The sequence below is a fragment of the Metopolophium dirhodum genome, chromosome 3 (genome assembly GCF_019925205.1).
Source record: "Metopolophium dirhodum isolate CAU chromosome 3, ASM1992520v1, whole genome shotgun sequence".
Classification (NCBI taxonomy): Eukaryota; Metazoa; Arthropoda; class Insecta; order Hemiptera; family Aphididae; genus Metopolophium; species Metopolophium dirhodum.
This window is the reverse complement of record NC_083562.1, coordinates 24,448,595-24,472,828: the sequence shown is the minus strand read 5'-3', so window position 1 is coordinate 24,472,828 and position 24,234 is coordinate 24,448,595. Positions and strand designations below refer to the sequence as shown.

General features: G+C 28.8%; 2 protein-coding genes across 4 annotated transcripts; one reads left to right on the top strand and one right to left on the bottom strand.

Moving 5' to 3' along the window:
• The first annotated feature begins 97 nt into the window (after positions 1 to 97).
• LOC132941871 (spectrin alpha chain) lies at positions 98 to 17,080 on the top strand. 2 transcript variants are annotated; one of them, XM_061010086.1, is made up of 40 exons: positions 98 to 321; positions 2,243 to 2,403; positions 2,473 to 2,568; positions 2,632 to 2,767; positions 4,232 to 4,362; positions 4,439 to 4,627; positions 4,689 to 4,877; positions 5,261 to 5,599; positions 5,670 to 5,906; positions 6,025 to 6,213; positions 6,310 to 6,465; positions 6,534 to 6,666; positions 7,660 to 7,844; positions 7,934 to 8,086; positions 8,150 to 8,309; positions 8,419 to 8,624; positions 8,804 to 9,031; positions 9,131 to 9,265; positions 9,421 to 9,684; positions 9,753 to 9,944; positions 10,432 to 10,668; positions 10,746 to 11,027; positions 11,151 to 11,192; positions 12,166 to 12,314; positions 12,379 to 12,574; positions 12,636 to 13,034; positions 13,096 to 13,351; positions 13,466 to 13,661; positions 13,730 to 13,916; positions 13,980 to 14,110; positions 14,218 to 14,422; positions 14,498 to 14,702; positions 14,775 to 14,895; positions 14,979 to 15,198; positions 15,273 to 15,535; positions 15,634 to 15,688; positions 15,757 to 15,851; positions 15,927 to 16,210; positions 16,268 to 16,434; positions 16,535 to 17,080. In XM_061010086.1, exons 2-40 carry the CDS (start codon positions 2,254 to 2,256, stop codon positions 16,661 to 16,663), a joined length of 7,287 nt encoding a protein of 2,428 aa, XP_060866069.1. In that variant the 5' UTR covers positions 98 to 321; positions 2,243 to 2,253; the 3' UTR covers positions 16,664 to 17,080. The 2 variants fall into 2 exon arrangements, with proteins under 2 accessions (XP_060866069.1, XP_060866070.1); XM_061010087.1 differs by lacking the exon at positions 11,151 to 11,192.
• Positions 17,081 to 18,757: 1,677 nt separating this feature from the next.
• Positions 18,758 to 22,294, bottom strand: LOC132941872 (iron-sulfur protein NUBPL). Of its 2 annotated transcripts, none has more exons than XM_061010089.1 (8): positions 22,137 to 22,294; positions 19,969 to 20,131; positions 19,754 to 19,879; positions 19,638 to 19,677; positions 19,392 to 19,576; positions 19,125 to 19,313; positions 18,966 to 19,063; positions 18,758 to 18,884 (listed from the first exon to the last, which is right to left on the bottom strand). In XM_061010089.1, exons 2-8 carry the CDS (start codon positions 20,066 to 20,068, stop codon positions 18,819 to 18,821), a joined length of 804 nt encoding a protein of 267 aa, XP_060866072.1. In that variant the 5' UTR covers positions 20,069 to 20,131; positions 22,137 to 22,294; the 3' UTR covers positions 18,758 to 18,818. The 2 variants fall into 2 exon arrangements, with proteins under 2 accessions (XP_060866072.1, XP_060866071.1); XM_061010088.1 differs by lacking the exon at positions 22,137 to 22,294 and adding an exon at positions 20,195 to 20,543.
• Between the last annotated feature and the right edge of the window lie 1,940 nt (positions 22,295 to 24,234).

The window sequence follows — 24,234 nt, the reverse complement described above, 5'->3', positions numbered from 1 at the left end:
TACCACAGAACATAGTTCTAACTATGGAGGGGGTACTGTCCGGCGGGCGGCGGCTGCTCCCGCCCACCCCGCTCCCCGCCAGTCCAACGATCCAATTCCGTCGGTGACGAAGTTTCAAGTTTATTGAACGGGATCCGTTTGTTTTTTTTTCTCTCCATTCGTATTGTGCTCGTATCTACATTCTACAGTTATAATAACGCAATTAACCGTGCAGTGCGTTAATACTCAATAAGTAGCCGGACGTTTATCGAGAAATGACAATTCGTGTATGAAGGAGAAATAAACAAAAATCATATTCGTAATTGGTGCCGAGCGAACAAGGTAATTAGACGTTTTATGTTTTCGTGTAATCGATCCCGGCGCCACCGAAGCCGTGTCGCTTTTTCTCTTGCCACACCCAGCTTGGTGATTACATTTACTGCGAAATTTTCTCATTTTTCATTTTGATGGGGCCACGGGTGTCTGACATCCGCCCGGTCAAGGGTCTTGCTCGTAATTTATGTGCCGAGCTGGAAGTCCTAATCGTATTTGGCCCACCACTACTCCACAATAATGTCTTCGTTATAATAATATGTACCTACCTTCGATAATATATTATATTATTGACATACCTATTTTATAGGCACTTGATATCTAAAGGTAGTTTATTAGTCGTATTTCTATATAGTATCTGTTCTGCAGTTTCTAAGACTGCCCACTAACTGTAAAAAGTTAACCCATTTAATTTTGTTAATAGGATTTGTACTTTTGTAAATCGACAATATGACATCAGTGCTGGTTTTGCAATGCATGACTCAGTAAAGGTTAAGTTGTTACTATTTTTAAAACCTTAATTAATATTTTGTGAAATAGTCTAATAGTCATGTAATTAAGGACTATATTATATTGAATTTAATACTACAGATATCGTGCTTAGTAAGTGGTGTTTGATTTTATATTTATTATCATAGATCAAAAATATAGTTAGATTTAAATTGAATTAGTTTTTCTTTGGATAAATATTATTTTATAAGACTTTAAAATCATAATTTCTCTAATATATAATTGAATATAAAGACTTCAGACTTGTTAATTATGCCCGTATACGTAATCAATTTATGTGTCACATAAGACATGTTAAACTATGTCTTATGTGACACACAAATTGACTATGCATACGGCCATTAGACATTAGTGTACTAAGTTTCTTAGTAACTAATAGTTACTTATAATTTTAAATACCTAACCATTTAGAGTTAAATTAAACGCTTGTCATATTATGACAAAATATTTAACTGGAGTATACCTATCAAAATATAATCTAAACAATATATTTATTATTTACACATATTATCAACTATCTAGAATATACCTAACCCACATTGGTTGTATCCTACTATGCCTTATATTTGTAAATAACTACTACTAGTTAAGAGGATGACCGAGGATTCTCTCTATTTCTCAAACCTGTAATTACCTACACCAAAAACATTTAACTAAAAAATATTTTAATATCTGTTATTAATATTAGACATTAAAAATTTTAACCTAGCTAAAACAACGATTATAAAATCAATGGAGACCTTTTATCAGAATTAAAACAACAAATAACAAATTTACATCTTCTAATGTTGTGGTAAAAACAACTAGGTATCTTTATTTTAATATTTTTTATTGTACTTAATAAATTTGACCTTGTGATGATTTTAATATTTATTTAAATTTAGTTTAAACTATTTAAAATTATAGCATACTTAAACAAAATAAAATAAAACTATTAACAACTAGTTGGTATGTACTTTCAGATAATTTTTTTGCTAAAATAAGGTAGAAAATCATTTTTATTAGGTACCTACTTATAAACAGATAAAATAATTAAATTTGGAATCATTATACATTTTAATCATAGACATATTAATAAATCTTAAATAATATTAATATGTCTATGATTTTATTGAAGAATTAATATTTTGTGTTTACTATTTACACTACAGTATATCTGATATCAGTTATCACAATATATATCAGTAAATAATAAATAAATAAATACAATAAATCAGTAAACTCAATATGATAATCTACTAATTAATAATTTTCATTCATAATTATTTTAAATAATCATCACTATTTACTATATTTAGCCAATCTTTAAATAAATATCAATCATTACTTATTATACTAACTGAACATATTAAAATGTTGTCACTGATTTTAAATTGTAAATAGATAATTTTAATAAAATACCAATATTTTTAATTTTTAGATATTTTCATAATGGATCCCTTGATTCCAAAGGAGGTGAAAATCCTTGAATCTGCTGAGGATATCCAAAATCGTCGTTTTCAAGTACTTGATCGCTATAGTGAATTCAAAGCAGAAGCCCGTTTAAAAAGAGAAAAACTTGAAGATTCTAGAAGATTTCAAGTAATTTAAAATTAAACTATTTCACTTTTAAAATTATTTTGAGAAATGTTAATTTGTGTGTTATTACAGTATTTTAAAAGAGATGCAGATGAACTTGAATCTTGGATACTTGAAAAAACACAAGCTGCATCAGATGAAAGTTATAAAGATCCTACAAACTTACAGGTTATTATTACTTATTTTAATTTTATACTGATAAAAATTAATTAATGTATTGTACATTTTTAGGCTAAAATTCAAAAACACCAAGCATTTGAAGCTGAAGTTGCTGCACATAGTAATGCGATTGTGGTTTTAGATAACACTGGAATGGGAATGATTAATCAAAACCATTTTGCATCATCAGAAATACGTCAGAGACTTGGTAATTTAATTTGTATTAATACATTTTTGTAAGAAACATCATTCGAATGGGAATATTTTGATGTTATACAAAACAGTTGTATTCAATTTTTAACTAATCTCCTATATTTTTATAACATAAACCAGCGTTTCTTAACTATTTAATATCCACCTACTACCTGTTTTTTTGCTTGTATTGCAACTGAAGTGGGAACCAATATAATATTTATATACGCATACTACCTATACAGTTAGACAATTTTCATGTGACACTTGATCAAATAACGTTTTTTTTTTTTTTGCTTCATCAAAAATGTATAGGTACTGTATTTTACCTGTATCAAATTTTATTTTATTTTTTTTTTTTCAACCCGAAGGTTGGTTTACAACTCCAATTCTCCATTCTAACCGATTTCTCGCCTTTTCTTTGAGTTCTTTGAAGGTTTTGACTTTTGCATCGATTTTAATTTGTCCTATATACGAGTTCCGCGGGCGTCCTGCAGTTTTCTTTCCTTCTATCATACCTTCCAATATTATATTATGCAATTCTTCCGGGTGTCTCAGGGCATGTCCAATCATTTTCCAGCGTCTTTCTCTAATCACATCTATGAGTGTGCGTTTTTCTCCCACTCTTCTAAGTACTTCTTCATTCGTTTTCCGCTCTATCCAGCTTATCCTTTCCATACGCCTCCAGCACCACATTTCGAACGCTTCTAATTTTTTCTTTTCGGTATCATTTATTACCCAAGTTTCACATCCATATGTTGCAATACTCCATACATATGTTTTTATAAGTCTCTTCTTGATATTAAGATGTATCCTTTTTGAAGTGAGCAACTTTTGTTTTTTACTAAAGGCAATTTTTGCTAATGCTATGCGTTGTTTAATCTCGTGGACACTCTTGCCATCAGATGTGATTTTACTCCCTAGGTATACCATTTCTTCTACCTGTTCCAGTTTTTGATTACCAATGTATACATCAGCTTTTACTTTTGGGTCTCTGGCACAGACTAAGATCTTCGTTTTTGTACTATTTATTTTCATTTCTGATGTTCTGAGCATTTCATCCATTTATTTCTTCAACTGCACGCTGTATGTCACCTTCACTCTCCCTTCTTCTCTCTTTTTATTTTATTAGGAACTACAAAATGAGATAACATAAGCATTTATTGGATTAAATGAAAATAAAATATGTACAATTATTATTAATGTCAAATAAACCAAATAATATTAATTATTAATGATTCATTCCATTTATTTTATAAAGGGAGATTTTCTTAGCGTACAACCTTTGAGCTTTCCATAAGTTGAGAAACGCTGGCATAAACTATGAATTATTGGTATTAGGTATATTATAATATAAATGTATTTTAAACAAATTAAAAATGTTTTATGAATATTTATAGATAACTCCAATTCATTTTAAAAACTTTGATAAAAATACAAACGTAGATAGAAATTAATGATAAATTATAAATAATTTTAGAGCAATTACATAAAGATTGGGATTTACTTTTGTCAAAATTGGCTGAAAAGGGTGTTAAATTACAGCAAGCATTGGTTTTAGTTCAATTCTTAAGACAATGTGATGAGGTTATGTTTTGGATTAACGATAAGGTAAATAATTAATTTGAGTTAAATAAAAAAAAATATTTAATATATTTATTAATTATACCTGGTATCACCATACTAGGAAACTTTTGTCACTACTGATGAGTTTGGTGCCGATCTAGAACATGTAGAAGTATTGCAACGTAAATTTGATGAATTTCAAAAAGATATGACTTCACAAGAATATCGTGTAACAGAAGTAAATGATTTAGCTTCCAAATTAGTTCTGGAAGGACATCCTGAAAGAGAAACAATTTTGAAAAAAAAAGAGGTAATTAAACAACTTTCCTGTTTATGTTGTTTTTGTATACAAATTTAATGTATGTACTTAGGATTTAAATGAAGCATGGACTCGGCTTAAGCAATTAACATTAATGAGGCAAGAACGATTATTTGGAGCTCATGAGATACAACGTTTTAATCGTGATGCTGATGAAACTGTAGCTTGGATATCTGAAAAAGATGGTATATTGTCTTCTGAAGACTACGGAAGAGATTTAGCTAGTGTGCAAACACTTCAGGTTTGTTATAAAAATATGATTTATATTATTATATTATTATATTAAGTAGTATTATATAAAGCTGGGTTCACGCTACATCATGTCGTGTAGGGTTAAATATATTCAGTTTCTAGGTAACATGTTACCTAGGTATAAATATATGGAAATGACATGGTTTAGTGTGAGGCCAGCTTAAGGTTGGCTTACTATAAAAATGTTTCATCTGTAATACACTTATGTAATTTATGAAATACAAATCATTTAATATTTAGTCTGTTTATTTAAATTAACATTTACTCATAATTTCGTTCAAAAAGTTAGAAATTGTGTTTACATTTTTTTAGCTGTACTTAATTTTTTATAGTAAAATGTAAGCAATAATTTATGATCTTTTATTATTTTAGAGAAAACATGAAGGAGTCGAAAGAGATTTAGCAGCTTTAGAAGATAAAGTTTCAATTTTGGGTCAAGAAGCAGATCGTTTATGTGGAATTCACGCTGATCATAGTTCACAAATCCAAAATAAGCGTGGAGAAATAGTTGCTTATTGGGAACGTTTGACTGCTAAAGCACAGGAGCGTCGTCAAAAGTTAGATGAATCTTATTTACTTCAACGTTTCTTAGCTGATTTCCGTGATTTGACTTCTTGGATTAATGATATGAAGGCAATAATATATTCTGATGAATTAGCAAAGGACGTGGCTGGCGCTGAAGCTTTACTTGAAAGGCATCAAGAACATAAGGTATATAAATAATAATTATATTTAAAATTTAATTTTTAATTAGTATAAAAATAACTAATTGTTTGCGTAGGGAGAAATTGATGCTCGTGAAGATAGTTTCCGTATTGCATTAGAATCTGGAGAACACATATTAAAAAGTGAAAATGCTCCTACATTAGTTAGTGAAAATTTAGGTAATTTGATCAGTGAAAAGAGTTCATTGTTAGCTTTATGGGAAGAAAGACGTATATTGTATGAACAATGTATGGATTTGCAATTGTTTTATCGTGATACTGAGCAAGCTGATACATGGATGGCCAAACAAGAAGTAAATAAAAACATAAAATACATAAAAAGATAAATAATTAACACAGTATACAAATAATATGCCATAAATTATGATAATAAATAACGGAATTATTTTAAAGTAAAATAATTTTTCATAGGCATTCTTATCCAATGAGGATTTGGGTGATTCACTGGATAGTGTTGAAGCATTGATTAAAAAACATGAGGATTTTGAAAAATCTCTAGCAGCTCAGGAAGAAAAAATTAAAGCTCTTGATGAATTTGCCACAAAATTAATTGAAGGACAACATTATGCCACTGAAGATGTTGCACAACGCCGTGAAATGGTATATAATAAATATCCAATATAAAAATTGTATATTATATTAAAACTACTTTTTTTTCTGAAAGATATTTTAATTATTAGTTAAATTACCTTTTAGTTGTTAGAGAGACGTACAGCATTACTTGCAAAATCATCACAAAGACGTAGTGTTCTTGAAGATTCATATAGACTTCAACAATTTGAAAGAGATTGTGATGAAACTAAAGGTTGGATTAATGAAAAATTAAAATTCGCTAATGATGACAGTTATCTAGTAAGTAGTATTATTTTTTATTAATTTGGGTTATATATATTATTATAATGAGTATTGTTGCTTATTAGGATCCAACCAATTTAAATGGTAAAGTACAAAAACATCAAAACTTTGAACAAGAACTAAACGCTAACAAATCTCGCATGGAAGAAATTACTTCTACTGGTCATGCTCTTATTGAATCTAAACACTATGCTTTGAGTAAGTTAATTTTATGTTAGCAATGTTTTTTTGAAGTGTAATTTCTTTACGGAGTGTACAATGCAAATTTGTAAAGAAATTATGCTCACAACATGCTAATTTCTATGACAAAAAAAAATAAATATAACATAAATCTTAGTGTGGAATAGTGAGATGTAGTGTCGTTTTAATATATTTTACTGTAAGTTAATTCAATTAATACATAAATTATTATTAAGGCTTCTTCAACAATATGTTTTTGAATATCGATATCGTTTTGTTCAAAATATTTTAAAATTATAAATATATATAATAAATAATAAATATTCCGAATTATCGATAACTCTATGACTATAAAGAGATCATGCCGGGCACCGATCAAAACTGTTTCCTCCACGCGACACCCTACCTTTAAGAACCCGGTTTCGATAACAGGGTGACATGGGGTGATGCGCAGAACCGACATGTTCTCTCATGGGACAAGGTATAGTAAACAAATGATTTTTATAATATATTATACAAATTCATTGGCGTTAAAAACAGTTGGTTTCCGGTAACCCGAATATAATAAAATAATTAATTTTGATTATGATATATTTTGAGTATTGATATATCGTACAGTTATCGATGTCTAAATTTCTGAAAAAAAAGTTTGCGATATCGATATCAAATCAAAATATTCATATTGTTGAAGTAGCCTATTATTACTATTATTGTTTATTTATAAATATCAAAACAATTTCAAGTTGTACTATGGTTATAACTTAAGCTAAACAATGTCGTTTATTAAATAAAATCTGTTAATAAGTAAAATAAATAGAATAAATAAAAAGAATCAAACAAATAAATTATTTTTTGTATCACTAACTTGAACTTAAAATCATATCAGTTCATGCAAGTCCTTGCTGTGAGATTGTTCATTTTTATCACTAAAAACTATTAAAGGAAACTACTTCATAGTTCATATATGCGTGCTTGCACTCACATTTTTTATCTCCTTTTATTTTTTGTTAGGTCGTATTCAACTAAGAATGGATGAAATTGTTCATTTATGGGAGAATTTAGTTACTGCATCAGGACAAAAAGGTTCAAAACTGCGTGAAGCTGCACAACAACAGCAATTTAATCGTACTGTTGAAGATATAGAGCTGTGGTTATCAGAAGTTGAAGGACAATTATTAAGCGAAGATTATGGAAAAGTAATATTAGTCAATAGTTCTTTCTTAGTTTTTTGTCCGGTTTATAGTTTTTTTTTATACTTAAAATAATATTTATTTGTTTTCTTAAGGATTTAACTAGTGTACAAAATCTTCAAAAGAAACATACTTTGTTGGAAGCTGACGTTGCCTCACATCAAGATAGAATTGAAGGCATAAAGATAACAGCTGATCAGTTTGTAGATGGAGGTCATTTTGATGCAGACAACATTCATGCAAAACAAGTAAGTACTCAGTTTTGTTTCTGACAAAAAAAAATATTAGTTAATATTTTATTTGCATATTAGGTTGTGTTATGTGATCGTTATTCATCTCTAAAAAAACCGATGGAAACACGTAGACAACGTTTGGCAGATTCACTATTAGCACAACAATTATTTAGAGATGTTGAAGATGAAGAAGCTTGGATTCGTGAAAAAGAACCTGTAGCAGCATCAACAAATCGAGGTGAATATATGTTTTGTTTATAATAATACAGTAGTAATAAGTTTTTATAATTTATTATTTAATATTTAAAATGAAATAATAAAATTAATAAAGTTAATTAAATGTATAGGTCGTGACCTAATTGGTGTACAAAATTTAATGAAGAAACATCAAGCTGTTGTGGCTGAAATCAACAATCATGAATCCCGTATAGCTGCAGTTACTCAAGCTGGACAACAAATGGTTGATACTAAACATTTTGCTTCAGAAGATATTAAACAACGTTTAGCAAATCTCAATAAACATTGGAATCATCTTAAAGAAAAAGCATATCAGGTATAAATTTACTATAGAAATTGGTAATTACTTATTTTATTTAGTTATCATTGATAGGTACTACTTTAAAGTGTAAAGTATCAAAATAAATTATTTTTCTTATCTCACTGAAAACCTTACTAAGCTATAAAATAGTTTTGAGTTTTCTATTTTATGAAAGAAAATTATATTATTTTCAGCGCAAACAAGATTTAGAAGATTCTCTTCAAGCGCATCAGTACTTTGCTGACGCTAATGAAGCTGAATCTTGGGTTAAAGAAAAAGAACCAATGGTACTAAGTCAAGATTATGGAAGAGATGAAGATTCTTCTGAAGCTTTATTAAAAAAACACGAAGCATTGTTGTCAGATTTAGAAGCATTTAAAACTACAGTTGGATCACTTTCAGAACAAGCTGCTGCATGCAAGGTAAGGAAAAATAGTTCTCTGTTCAGTCATTAAAACTTTTTATTGTATTGTTTCTAGTTAGGTTTTTGTGATAAATGCATTTTTATTTTATTATTTTAGCAACAAGAAACTCCTGTAGTAGATGTTAGTGGAAAGGAGTGTGTAATGGCATTGTTTGACTATACTGAAAAGTCACCAAGAGAAGTTTCCATGAAAAAAGGAGATGTTTTAATCCTATTAAACTCTAATAATAAAGTATGCATTTTTAATTTTTATAAATTATAGTCCCAATAATTTTTTATTTTTTTTTAATATTTAAAAATATACCCTTATTTAACCAATTATTATTTGATTTTATGTTATATATATTATATAACAATATTATATATTGTTAATGTTTAATAATTTAGGAATGGTGGAAAGTAGAGGTTAATGATCGTCAAGGATTTGTCCCCGCTCCTTATGTCAAGCGACTTGAAGTTTCTGGTCTGAGTGCATCTCAACAACATTTGGCTACTGGTGGATCTATTGCAGCCAGACAAGCACAAATTGAAGCCCAATATACCAGGCTTTTGAATCTAGCTAAAGAACGACAAACTAAACTCGCTGAAACTGTTAAAGCATATGTACTAGTTAGAGAAGCTGCAGAATTGGCCACATGGATCAAAGATAAAGTTAGTTCAGATTTTACACTGTTGATAAGAGTTAGTAAATTAATAAATTATTATGTTCAATATTTAAGGAAAATCATGCTCAAGTGCAAGATGTTGGTGAGGACTTAGAACAAGTGGAAGTCATGCAAAAGAAATTTGATGATTTTCAATCTGATTTGAAAGCAAATGAAGTACGATTGGCTGAAATGAACGAAATAGCAATGCAGTTAATGAGTTTAGGCCAAACAGAAGCAGCATTGAAAATAAATACTCAAATTCAGGTATGTAAGATAATTATTGCTATTGCTGTTAATTATGTATATTATCTACTGGCTATCCGCTATTGTAAACCAAGGCATTTTACACTTTTATCAATGATTTAAACCATTTTGTAAAATACTAAAATGCAGTTTAATTATGATTTGTTAATTTTTGTCAAAATTTTAACTTCAAATGTCTTTAAAAAAAATGTGGCTGTCCGGTAACTTTTTTTGTTATAGATAGAAAAACTTATATGAAATGTTGTATTACATCTTAAATTTTTAGGTAAAAAAAAAAAGGCTGTTGCATGCGGCTAATTTTTTTAGTGGCCTCGGCTATCAATATTAATTAATATAATTTAAGTCTTAAATTATGATCATATTATTTATATAATATATTAATAGTAAAACATTGCTAATTATTATAATTATTGAATATTTATTGGTATATTCATATTTTATTCCAATTTAAATATATTTGTTAATTCTTACTAATGATATTGAATAGGATTTGAATGAAAAGTGGACATCTCTTCAACAACTTACTCAAGCCCGAGCTACACAATTAGGATCAGCACATGAAGTACAAAGATTCCATAGAGATGTTGATGAGACACGTGATTGGATCCGTGAAAAAGATGATGCTCTTAATAATGATGATCTTGGTAAAGATTTAAGAAGTGTTCAAGCTTTACAGCGTAAACATGAAGGATTAGAACGTGATTTGGCTGCATTACAAGATAAGGTTAGAAATATATTTTTTTGTATTATTAAATAATAATGTACTGAAATTCAAATAAATACCCAATCTTTTTGTACTAGATCCGCCAATTGGATGAAACTGCTAATCGCTTAATGAACACACATCCTGAATCTCGTGATAATACTTACATGAAACAAAGAGAAATTAATGAAGAATGGACTCAATTAACAGCAAAAGCTAATTCAAGAAAGGAGAAACTTTTAGATTCTTATGATTTGCAGAGATTCTTGTCTGACTATCGTGATTTAATGTCTTGGATTAATTCAATGATGGGTTTAGTTTCTAGTGACGAATTAGCATCTGATGTCACTGGAGCTGAAGCGTTATTGGAACGTCATCAGGTAAAATAAACAATTTGAAATAACTGAATTTTTTAGATACCAATATTAGGTTTATGCTTAAAAATATCCACAGTATTAATTAAAGCATAATTATTTTTTATTTATGTTCTATCATTTTTGTAGAGTTTGAGAGCTGAAATAGACTATCGTTATGGTATAGCTCAGGTATAAAATGAAGTATTGGTTTTTGTGTATATGTCATTTAAAGTTTGCACTTCACTGACACTATTAAATATATTTCTAAGTTTGGTTTTTGATATTCTAAAAACATTATTTACTCAATACTATTTAGTATTTAAAACTATAGTGCCCAGATCCTTTATTTTATTTACATTTGGAAACAAGTTGTATAATTAATAGATTTATCAAAATAAAATTCTGAACACAATATTTTACAACTGTGAATGTTATTAAGTGCGCTTTATTGTTGTATATACAACAACACTGATATTTGTTATCTAATCAATTGATAAAAAAAAAAATATTGAAGTTTCATGCAGTTAAAAATTTCCAGGGTTCCTTTGGCGTATATGTATATTATAAAATCAATAAGAATACCTATTATATAATCGGTGATAAAACTTTCATTATTCAAAATTGTTTTAACAAAACATTTAAAATTTAAATATTGAATAGCAAAGTGTATCCAGCTAATTATTATTATGATAACAGATTAAGATATTTGATAATTATTTAGAAAATTAGGGAAAATGTACTTATATTTAAGAGTTTATCAAAGAATAGTACAATTTTACCTATAGAAAAAGTTTTGCAATTATCTGGGCCTTGATAGTAATTAAAATAAAATTAATTAATTGTTTTAAGTTTGTATTTGTATATAACTCTATAACTTATTTTTTTATTATAACAGTATTATTACTTATAAGTTATAACTTATGATGTTACAATCATATAAAGAAATTGTACACTACTAAAATACACCAATATATTTTTCACTTCAGATATATATTTTAGACATTTTCAAACTAATATCAGTAATAACTATCAATAACATTTTACAAATGATATTTCCGTGTTTTTAGTATTACTAAAAAATTAATATTTCATTCTGTCACACTTATTCACTACTAAGATTCATACTATTATTATTCTTTTTTATATTAATTTTATATTTTAGGAACATCGTACAGAAATTGATGCTCGTACTGGTACTTTCCAAACATTCGAAATGTTTGGACAACAACTCTTGCAATCTGGACATTATGCCAGTGTTGAAATACAAGAAAAAATTGAAAGCATGACTGAAGCTAGACAAGAGTTAGAAGAGTGAGTTTTCAGATAGTAAGAATACATTTTCTCAGAGTCTATTAATATTAAATTGTACACGCAGAGCATGGATAAACCGCCGAATGCAACTAGATCAATGTTTGGAACTGCAACTGTTCTACAGAGATTGTGAACAGGCTGAAAACTGGATGTCAGCTCGAGAGGCATTCCTTGCATCTGAAGAAGTTGATTCTAAGGGAGATAATGTGGAAGCTTTAATTAAAAAACATGAAGATTTTGATAAAGCTATTAATGCACATGTAAGGCTGTTATTGAAATAATTATTTTCTTAGTTTTAATTTTAAATGTACTAATTTACAGGAAGAGAAAATTGCGGCTTTACAAACACTAGCTGATCAATTAATGGCTGCACAACATTATGCTGCAACTCCAATTGATGAAAAAAGGCAACAAGTTTTAAATAGATGGCGTCATTTGAAAGAGGCTTTAATTGAAAAAAGATCAAAATTAGGCGAATCGCAGACATTACAGCAGTTCAGTAGAGATGCTGATGAGATTGAGAATTGGATTGCGGAGAAACTTCAACTGGCTACAGAGGAAAGTTATAAGGACCCAGCAAATATTCAATCTAAACATCAAAAGCATCAAGCATTTGAAGCAGAATTAGCTGCTAACGCTGACCGAATTCAAAGTGTTTTAGGCATGGGGCAGAATTTGATTGATAAACATCAGTGTGCTGGATCAGATGAAGCTGTTCAGGTACTAGTTAAACTATCAAATATATTTTTCATATTTATGAGAATATATGTTTTTAATTTAGTCAAGATTAGGATCAATTGCTGATCAATGGGAATATTTGACACAAAAAACAACTGAGAAATCATTGAAACTTAAGGAAGCAAACAAACAGCGTACCTATATTGCTGCTGTAAAAGATTTAGATTTCTGGTTGGGTGAAGTAGAATCATTGTTAACATCCGAAGACTCTGGAAAAGATTTGGCATCTGTTCAAAATCTAATTAAAAAACATCAACTTGTTGAAGCTGATATTCAGGCACATGAAGATCGTATTAGAGGTTAATATTGTTAAATAATGTATATTTAAAAATTAGAAGTTATTATATTTTTTAGAATAAAATGTTATCATACTCGTTAAATAATTAAATGGTAAATACATTTTTTTTATTCAGATATGAATAGTCAAGCAGATTCATTAATTGAAAGTGGACAATTTGAAACAGGAAGTATCCAAGAACGTCGTAGTTCTATCAATGAAAGATATGAACGTATTAGAAATTTGGCAGCCCATCGCCAAGCTCGTTTAAATGAGGCTAACACTTTACATCAGTTCTTCAGAGATATTGCAGATGAAGAATCATGGATAAAGTAAATTGAATATTATATATATTAATTATGTTTCATGATGATATGTATTTATTTATTATTATTAATAGGGAAAAAAAACTTTTGGTTGGATCTGATGATTATGGTCGTGATTTAACTGGTGTTCAAAATCTTAAAAAGAAACATAAGCGACTTGAAGCAGAATTAGCGTCACATGAACCTGCTATACAATCAGTTCAAGAAGCTGGAGAAAAATTAATGGATGTTTCTAATCTTGGCGTTCCAGAAATTGAACAGGTAACTTTTAAATTGTTTTAAAAAGATTTTTTTATTGACTATTTTTTATTTATTTTTTTGAAGCGATTGAAATTATTAAATCAAGCATGGGATGAATTGAAACAAATGGCTTCAAACCGAGGGAAAAAATTAGACGAGTCTTTAACCTATCAACAGTTTTTGGCCAAAGTAGAAGAAGAAGAAGCTTGGATCAGGTCAATTAATATAACATTTATAAGTTACCTATGTAACTATAATGTATTATTTAAATTTTTTATATACATGTTTTATGTCAATTATTTTATTTATTTTATTATTTTAGTGAAAAACATCAATTATTATCTGTGGAAGATTTTGGTGATACCATGGCAGCTGTACAAGGTCTTTTAAAAAAACATGATGCATTTGAAACTGATTTTGCTGTTCATCGTGATCGTTGTGAACAAATAAGTCATGGAGGTATTGACCTTGCAGATTCAAAGAACCATCATGCAGATAGCATATTACAGCGTTGCCAACAACTTCAGGTATCTGTACAAGTTATTTGTTAACTTATAACCTATAGTTTGAAAATATTTAATAAAATTGTGTTTCATAAATAGATTAAGTTGGACAATTTATCTGCATTGGCTGCTAAACGCAAGTCAAAGCTGATGGATAATTCTGCTTACTTACAATTTATGTGGAAAGCAGATGTGGTTGAATCATGGATTGCTGATAAGGAAACTCACGTTAGATCAGAAGAGTATGGTAGAGATTTATCTACTGTTCAAACTTTACTTACTAAACAAGAAACATTTGATGCTGGTAAGGGATACAACTAATTTTATTTATAAAATGCAACCAACATAAGTAATAGTTAAAAAAAAAATTATTTAGGTCTTCATGCGTTTGAACACGAAGGAATACAAAATATCACTGCTCTAAAGGATCAATTGATTACTGCTAATCATAATCAATCGGAAGCAATATTAAAACGACATGCTGATGTGATTGACAGGTATTAACTTATTATTTTATTGATTGTATAATATTGTACTTTATTTGTTTGATTTAATATTAATACTATAAAACATTTTTTAGATGGCAAAAATTATTGGGAGATTCTGATGGCCGTAAACAGCAATTATTACGTATGCAAAACCAATTCCGACAAATAGAAGAACTGTATTTGACTTTTGCTAAAAAAGCTTCTGCATTTAACTCCTGGTTTGAAAATGCTGAAGAAGATTTAACAGACCCTGTGCGTTGTAATTCCATAGAAGAAATCAGAGCACTTCGTGAAGCACATGCACAATTCCAAGTAAATAAATGATTTGTGAAAAAAATTGTTTTTGATAGTTATTTTTTATGTAAATTTATTTGAATATTATATAGGCGTCACTGACATCTGCTCAGTCAGATTTTGAAGCATTGGCTGCTCTTGATCATCAGATTAAGAGTTTTAATGTAGGCCCCAATCCATACACATGGTTCACAATGGAAGCTTTAGAGGACACTTGGCGTAATTTACAAAAAATCATTAAGGAACGAGATATTGAATTAACTAAAGAAGCTCAGAGACAAGATGAAAATGATACACTTAGAAAAGAATTTGCCAAACATGCCAACACTTTCCACCAATGGTTAACTGAAACCAGGTATAATTAATACTGTACTACTACTACTGTATTAGTTATTATTTATTACCATTGATTTTAGCAGTTATTAATGCATTTTTTATCTATTCCCATTATAGAACATCAATGATGGAAGGATCTGGTTCTTTGGAACAACAACTGGAAGCCATTAAAGTATTATTTTTATACTAAATATTTAAGTTAAATATGCGTTTTATTTATTCAATTTAATTGTTTATTAGCGTAAAGCAACTGAAGTGCGTTCTCGTCGTTCAGATTTAAAGAAAATTGAAGACCTTGGGGCTATTCTTGAAGAGCACCTAATATTAGACAATAGGTATAACGTTTTTACCAATCTTGAATCTTAACAAAATACAACAAAATATACTAATATTAATCAATCATTGATTAGGTACACAGAACATAGTACAGTTGGTTTAGCTCAGCAATGGGATCAACTAGATCAATTAGGTATGCGGATGCAACACAACCTAGAACAGCAAATTCAGGCTAGAAACCAATCAGGTGTCAGCGAAGATGCTCTGAAAGAATTCTCTATGATGTTCAAACACTTTGACAAGGATCGGTCAGGGCGTCTTGATAAAACCGAATTCAAATCTTGTCTCAGAGCTTTGGGCTATGATTTACCTATGGTAGAAGAAGGACAGCCTGATCCTGAATTTGAAGCAATACTGGGTATTTTGTTTTTATGATATTGGTTGTGTTGATATTTAATTTGTTCGTTTTTTTCAGATGTGGTAGATCCAAATCGTGATGGTTATGTATCTCTTCAGGAGTATATGGCATTCATGATCAGCAAAGAAACAGAAAATGTACAAAGTTCAGAAGAAATTGAGAATGCGTTCAGGGCAATCACAGCCGGTGATAGACCATATGTTACAAAAGAAGAACTGTATGCTGTAAGTATCAATATATACCTGCTCATTACCACGGCTCTTGAAACTTTATATTACACCATATATTTTGGTTGTATTAATATTGATTTGTGTTTACTCATAGAACCTTACCAAGGATATGGCTGATTATTGTGTTGCTCGTATGAAACCATTTGTGGATACGAAAACGGAACGGCCAATCACTGGGGCCCTAGATTACATAGAGTTTACTAAAACACTTTTCCAAAATTAAACAATAATACTATACTGCACGCTACATCAGAGATTTTTTTATAATAGATTTATTTACGTATACTTAACTATTTATTTAGCTTAAGACTAAATCATGTGAGCAATTTATTAATAATTTGCATTTGAAATGTTATGTCAATAAAATATTCTATTTTTATTTTAAGTGTCTAAATTTTAATTGAGTGAATTTTTATTTGATGTATTTTTATGTTTGACATTAAAATGTTAACCATCAATGAATCTACCTACTACTAACATGTTTTTTTTTTTTATTATTATTTATTTATTTTATTACTTAAGAATAGAAAGAGATGATTATATTTATATTTATTAAATTGCTTATGCTTGTGAGTTTTATTAATGCAATTATGTTTTACCTAATTTATTTTTCACATTAAAGTCTCGCCAAATAATAAAACTTGTTTTTTCTTTCATTTTGTCTCTTAGTTTTTAAAATGTCAAGAATTAACAACTTAAATCTACTGTATAATATTTGGTTATTTTCATGAGGTGGGTATATCATTATTAAGTACAGTGGCATACAAATAGTATAATATGTCTTCTCGAGATAAATTAAAATTATAGTTTAACAAAAATTGATCACTTCTAAGCCAGTAGCAGATAACCGAGGTACATTATAGTTTCTTAAATCATACTTATTATAGTTGAACATTTTTAATTAAGTGTGATTGTTTAATTTAACAGTTTTTAGAAACTTAAATTTATATTATGTTATTATTTTTTTTTTACTGAACACCTATTATTGATGAAAAGAATTTTTTTAAATGCAACTATATACTATTATTATTGAAACTACCGCCTTTCTGTTAAATTTAATTTCTGGATTACTAACGTTCTGTTCATTTATTTTCTGGGAAATAGTGGGTGCCCATCCCAGCTTATTAGGTGAAATTGGCAATTAAATCTATAGCTGTGTTATCTATATAATGTGTAATGTGTATAATAAATATTTTATACTACCAACACTAAACAAGTAAAGATATAGTTGCAATGACGTGTAACATAGGGTCCTTAGGTTGCTCAGGCAACACCATACATATGGGTGGAGTGGGTGAGTATTGATAGAAGAAAAATAGGAAATTTTATCGGTAGGAATACAACAATATTATATGAGAGGTGGGTTACCTAAAATTATTTGTGCAATTCTCATTTTTTTTTTTTTTTTATACATGCCACTGTTTAGTTGTTCATTTGTTGTTTGTACTATATCAAATTTGTATATTAGTGCATTACCGCTATGTATTTATAATAAATGATTATGTGTGAAATAACTAATTTTTTTACATGGTAAAACAATATTTTTTTTAAGTTTTTACTTTTTTGAATTACAACATACAGTTTTAATATCTTCTTCGAAAGCAGTTTTTTTGTGTATTTTGATACATAAAAATTGAATATAGGATGAGTAGTTAAGTATTTAAAGTTTAGATGAGCAGAGTAGTGGACCAACATTCTGTGGGGTAACCACGTAATACTACACCGCTCATCTAAACTTAAAATACTTATAACACTCATAAACTACTAGTCCTATATTAAATTTCTATTTATTGAAATACATAAAGAAATATGAAATTAAAATTGAATTGTGACAATTAAAAAAGTAATAAATTTAAAATGTTGTTGATAAAATATATATATATATTTAAAGTTTTTTGTTTTTTAACGATTAGAAACTATGTAAAAAAAAATGTTTTCAAAATCATTTATACTTTTTGAAATAATAAGTGTGCATTTTTCAATTATAAAAGAATCACCAGGCTTATACATAAGATGTAATACTGATGTATAACTATTTAAATGTATAGAACTATAAGAAAACACAGAACAATAATGAGGTGGGATATCCTCCAGCAATAGAACCCAGCATGATAACACCACTCTTAACATAAGTATGTGTTTACTACTATAAACACAAATGTACCATTAACTCAGGCTATTGTAATGTAATCGACTAATGACCTTATGCATATTCTTCACTTATTTAAAATGTCTTAAACCATTTAAGCATTATTATACAATACATAGAACTAGATTTTATTTTGCTAAATATTTTACATATTTATATACTTGAACAATAATTTAATCATATTATATTAATATTGATGTTCATCAAATGTAGTTACAAAATATATCAATCACTTGCTATTGACAACATCCAATAAATTTATCAAATATTCTGCTAAATTCTTGTAAATTTTAACCTAAAAATTAAAATACAATACGCATTAATAATAGAAAGAAATTCAATAATTCCAAAAAAATATTTTCATAATTAAAATTACTTGTGAGGATTCCGGATGAGTAATGACAATGGGCTGACCAGAATCACAACCATTAGTTATAACAGGATCCAAAGGTACAGAAAACAATGTATCTATTTCTGAAAACAATATTAAACATTACTATCTATTGAACAAGTTACCAACAAAATAATTAAATACTTTCTTGTGTAGCTAACTCTTGAACACTATCTCCAAAAACATAATTTTCATGTGAACATTGCAAACATTTCATGGTACTCATATTTTGTACTATTCCCAATATAGGAATGTTCAACTTTTTAAACATTGTTATACCTCTCCTGGTCACACCAAGAGCAGCTTTTTGACCAGTAGTAACAATTAAAACACCTGCAATTCATAATTTTGTTTTTAAAATATTTGATATAGTTTATAAATATCTAACTTTATAATATTTTTTTCCATTACCGCTTATTGGAAGATTTTGAGCAAGTGATAAGTGTGTATCTCCCGTCCCTGGAGGTGTATCCACTATAAGGTAATCTGTATGGTCCCACGAAACACCTCTTATTAATTTATCAATGGCTCCCATAACCATAAGACCTCTCCAGATGGCTGCTGATTGATCAGTTATCAAGTTACCCATTGACATGCTGTGATAGTAAAATGAAATTAGATTTCAAAAAATAAATGGACTTGAAACAAATAATTTACCACTTAACCCCATAGTTAACGAGAGGTACCATAAGGTTATCTATAATTTATAAATAAAGTTTAATTAATTAATATTTAATACTAATTGATTCAAGTACAAGGAATAGCAACCTTACCATCATTAATTAAAGGGGTTTCATGTAAATCCATCATTAATGGTATAGATGGACCGAATACATCAGCATCCAATAATCCGACATCTTTATTAGGTGCAACACACTTTAAAGCTGTTGCTAGATTTACTGTGCAATATACATTTATTTTTATTATTCAAGTATTATATAATTTACATTGTAAAGATTACAGCATGAATTGTAATAGATTAGCTTACCGGCAGTCGTTGATTTGCCAACACCTCCTTTACCGGATGCCACCAATATTATGTGTTTCACACCTTTAATTGGTTTTTTTTGAGGCAACTTTTTCCTCATGAGTTGTGCTTGTTTTTCGGTTAGTTGTGATAAATGTTTTGCACATGAACATTTTAACTTATCCTGGAATAATATAGCCGTTTAACCAATTTAAGAATACCGAAATTAAAAACAACATTTTCTCACATTAATCATTGGATAGATCCGGTTAATTGTAGATACTAAACTCGTTGTAAACATAATAAAATATAATATTCTAGATTGACAAATAATTTATATTATTTATATTTTTAATTTCTGCCACAATTCACATATCAGTAGTATAAATTATTCTGTGGTAGTAGCAACGAATTCGGCATTTATTTCGGCAGAATATTTCGAAAATCACATCTTATCTCTAATCTCCATGTTTTAAACAATTTATCAATTTATGATAAGAAATTATGTTTTGCGTGATAAAGACTTGGAATGTTATGAATGCGTTGGAATGTTAAAATCATGACGGTGAATAGTAATGTTCACGGTTAAAATGAAACACAGACCACTTCACTATTGCTATAATAGCCGAAACTACTTCATAGTTATTAGTTGGGAATTGTCCCGACGCAGATCCAATTGTAATTTTGTAATTTATTTAGATTAGAATATAAGACCTACGATTATTTTCTAAAGACCAGATACGAGTATACTATCAGTGTTTTATTCTGTGATACGACTCATAGATAGGTTCGGCCGTGCGTTATTATGTCGTGGGCGTGCGTGGAAAACGGGTCAAGTCAACAGCTATGAACTTTTCAGAAAATTGAGTTTTGGAACAACATGTAAGATCGTGTATTAGGGCAGGGTAGATATTTTTTGAACAGGACAATACTACACGTCGTTTTGTACTAGGTACATCTGATAAAAAATTGAATTCATAAAATTAAAAAACAAAATAGTTTTAACTTTTGGAAATTTAAAATACTGGATATTGTTTATCCATTTCGTCATCGTGCATTTTATAATTTACGTCTAATATATACCTGGCTTCATTAAATACATAGAAAAATGTTCGTAAAATACCATTTAATATTTTCATAATTTAAATTTTCAAAACCATGTCATAATTTATATTGCTATCCCTTCTAAGTCTATAATCTATTATTAAGCCAAGATATGGTTGAAAAATAATATTCACCCCGCCCGAAAAGATGATATAATCACGGCTGAGTTACCAATTCACCAGAAATATTCTATATTATTTGACATACAAACAAACCAAATTATCCACGGTCCATGCGGCCAATTAAATCCAAATTCTAAAAGTATGAAAAATGTAAAGTGTAAATATAACTAACTTTGACTGTTGCTTGATGCAACGAGGATGAATTCTAATGGATACCCTTTGTATGGAAGTAGTATAGATATCCAATGTTGTAAAAATTTGAATTTCAAACGCTCATAAAAATGGATTTTGACTTTTTTTAAGACATTTTTTTTTTTGATAAAGGTAGCCAAACTTATAAGGAATCTTGTGTTACATTTTATAATCTTAGATTAAAAAAAAAGATATTTAGGAATTTCTAATGTTCCTTTTAATGCAAATGTTCGTGATTTTTACGCGTTATTCTTCCTGATACACCCAGTATTATTCCTTCTTTATTAACACTTTTATAAATTAGTTTGTTTCTATGTTGTATGCCTTTGCTTAAATTTGTTAATATAGACGATTTGGATTTAGAATCTTTACTTAAAGTTTCCACCTTACAACTTCTTTAAAAGAATGGATATTATGATGAATTACAATTTACAATAAATTATTTGTGTGTTTTCATTTTAAAATACCTATTCATTTTTCATGTTTTAAATTTAATGAATGGTACCTTCTGCTAAAATGTATAATTAAAATCGTTCAGTTAAAATTAATAACAACAATATTTAAAACTCCGTTTAGAAAACTTTTTTATAAAGTTGACAAACAAAGTTTTTATACCTATTAACTATTAATTAGGTATTAGATGATATTTTTTTTAAAAACCAAGAAAAATATGCAAATAACAAAAATAAATGTTGTAAATAAGAATATACAATATTAAGACTTATTATAGGCATTTGTTACATATTAACATACATTACATTATATACCTACTTAAAATATATGTAGCACGTCCTAAGTGATGATAGGGCTAATCCTCTGTCATCCTATTCTCATGCACAATTTAAATTGATTCTATGCAAATCGTATAATACTCAGGAAAAAAAACGTTTGTGATAAAATATGAAATTTAAAAATCTGCTAGCTAATGCATTTAATTTTAATGTATGGTACTAACTACTAATTAATTTAATTTGACAACCGGGACAACGTAAACGAAATTGTGACGTATACGTTGTACGGCAGTACAACATGTTATTCTGGAGGTCAATTCATTATATAATTTACTAACACGAATCAATTGCGTGTCGACCAAGCACCTGCAATTTATACATTCGACCATTTTCAATTACATGTCGCAAACGTCGTCGGTAAAATATTATTAACACGCATATTTCACATTCTGCCGTTGTAATTTCTGTGCTTACATATAGGTCACTATTGGATAGGTGAATATTATATTATATATACCTAAATTTAAAAAAAAAAACAAACAATCAATAGTCAGAGGTAGGTAAGTACGTTATATTATATTATGCATGTACCAAACTGTCATATCCGTTTATTACAATAAATACATATATAAAATTACTTTGCAGATAATATGGTTTACTATAGGTATACATGTAGTGTAGGACCTAAAGTTTGATGGTGCAAAACACAATTATGCGGAAATTATTAGTTTTTTAGTAATGTGCGAAAAAGAAATATAAAAACTTAAAAACGTATTTTTGTATTAATTTCCTTACAACAATGAAAATTGAAACAAAAATAAAACATTTGTTTTTACCCTGTTACGTGCCTGAGGTGGTTTTGCATAACAACTAGATAGACATTTTTTATTTAAATTTTAAACTGTCCGAGCAAGCGACCTTGTCTGGTGACTGGTTTGTATAATTACCTACAGGCTACAGCAAATTATTGTTTTTAACACCCTGTGTAAACTGACCACGAGGTGCATAAAACCCCTGAAAATGAGGCATTTAGATAGATACCTACATAGGTATATTTTAAAGCTCGACTTAAAAACTAATGATTTTCACATCACATTTTAATTGCACCATCAAACAAATAGGTATATACACGGGTTTCAGAAAAAAAAAATATTTTATGGGGTTCTAAACTAGATTTGTTCCGAAAATGTAATAATTTGTGAGTGCAAAATCTCGACCTTTTCGAGACCGAGTGACCGACAATAAAAGAACAGCTATTCGCGCAAGGGTGGTATCAGTGAGTTTATTGGATTTTGTTCTTAGTCTGTAGGTTTACTATATAGTATATATAATAGACTATACTGACTATAGAGTATAATAATATAATGTATTTAATATTATATTATTATATGGCGGTTATTCTTTTGGGTATTATATTAAGCTCCCAGACTCATTTCGATTTGTATGTCGTGGGGAGGAAGATGGGACTATTCAATTATTCAATTAAAATAGATTTTCTCGGAATAATGCGTTAACTTCGCTATAGTACAGCTCCTGCTGTTGCCACTGACGCCGCCGTCGGACAACGACCGTGTTTAAAATACAATTGCGCTCTGTGAACCGCAGCCGCGATTCCTGGTACCGCCGCCACGCCGTAGTTACCGCAGCCAAACCCAACCGACCTCCTCTTGGATATTTCGATTATCCTTTCGCAATGTGCTAGATAATAATAATTCGATGCACCATAAAATAGTTGTCCTAAAATAAAAATAATTTTCAACCTTGGAAATGTTATAGCGGCGTAATTTTTATTATATTATCGTATTGCTTAAAAGTGGTGAGAATATACCTATTATACCTATACTAATAATGTTTAGAATAAAATTAGAATTGTACAATTATGTTAATTGTATATTATAATTATTTTATTAATTTATAATACCTCAAATAAAATACCGCACATCGATCCAATGTTTGTAATTACTCTCATACTCTTATATTTTAAATATTTTTAAATTACTTTTAGAGCAACTCATGTGGGATATTAGTATATTACATTAAATTCCCATTTTTCCTTAATTTAATTTTTTCTTGGTTATTAAAAAAAGTGAGGTACGATGAATTTTTTTAACCTATCATAATTTGTTACTAGAAACTAC

Excerpts from the sequence above, each read along its gene's own strand:
- LOC132941871 (XM_061010086.1), top strand. The coding sequence starts at position 2,254 with ATGGATCCCTTGATTCCAAAGGAGGTGAAAATCCTTGAATCTGCTGAG. Across the intron at positions 2,569-2,631 it reads AAGATCCTACAAACTTACAG|GCTAAAATTCAAAAACACCA; the intron begins GTTATTATTACT and ends GTACATTTTTAG. Across the intron at positions 4,628-4,688 it reads CAATTTTGAAAAAAAAAGAG|GATTTAAATGAAGCATGGAC; the intron begins GTAATTAAACAA and ends GTATGTACTTAG.
- LOC132941872 (XM_061010088.1), bottom strand. The coding sequence starts at position 20,248 with ATGTTTACAACGAGTTTAGTATCTACAATTAACCGGATCTATCCAATG. Across the intron at positions 19,314-19,391 it reads TCAAAATCTTCCAATAAGCG|GTGTTTTAATTGTTACTACT; the intron begins GTAATGGAAAAA and ends TATGAATTGCAG. Across the intron at positions 18,885-18,965 it reads CTCATCCGGAATCCTCACAA|GTTAAAATTTACAAGAATTT; the intron begins GTAATTTTAATT and ends TTTAATTTTTAG.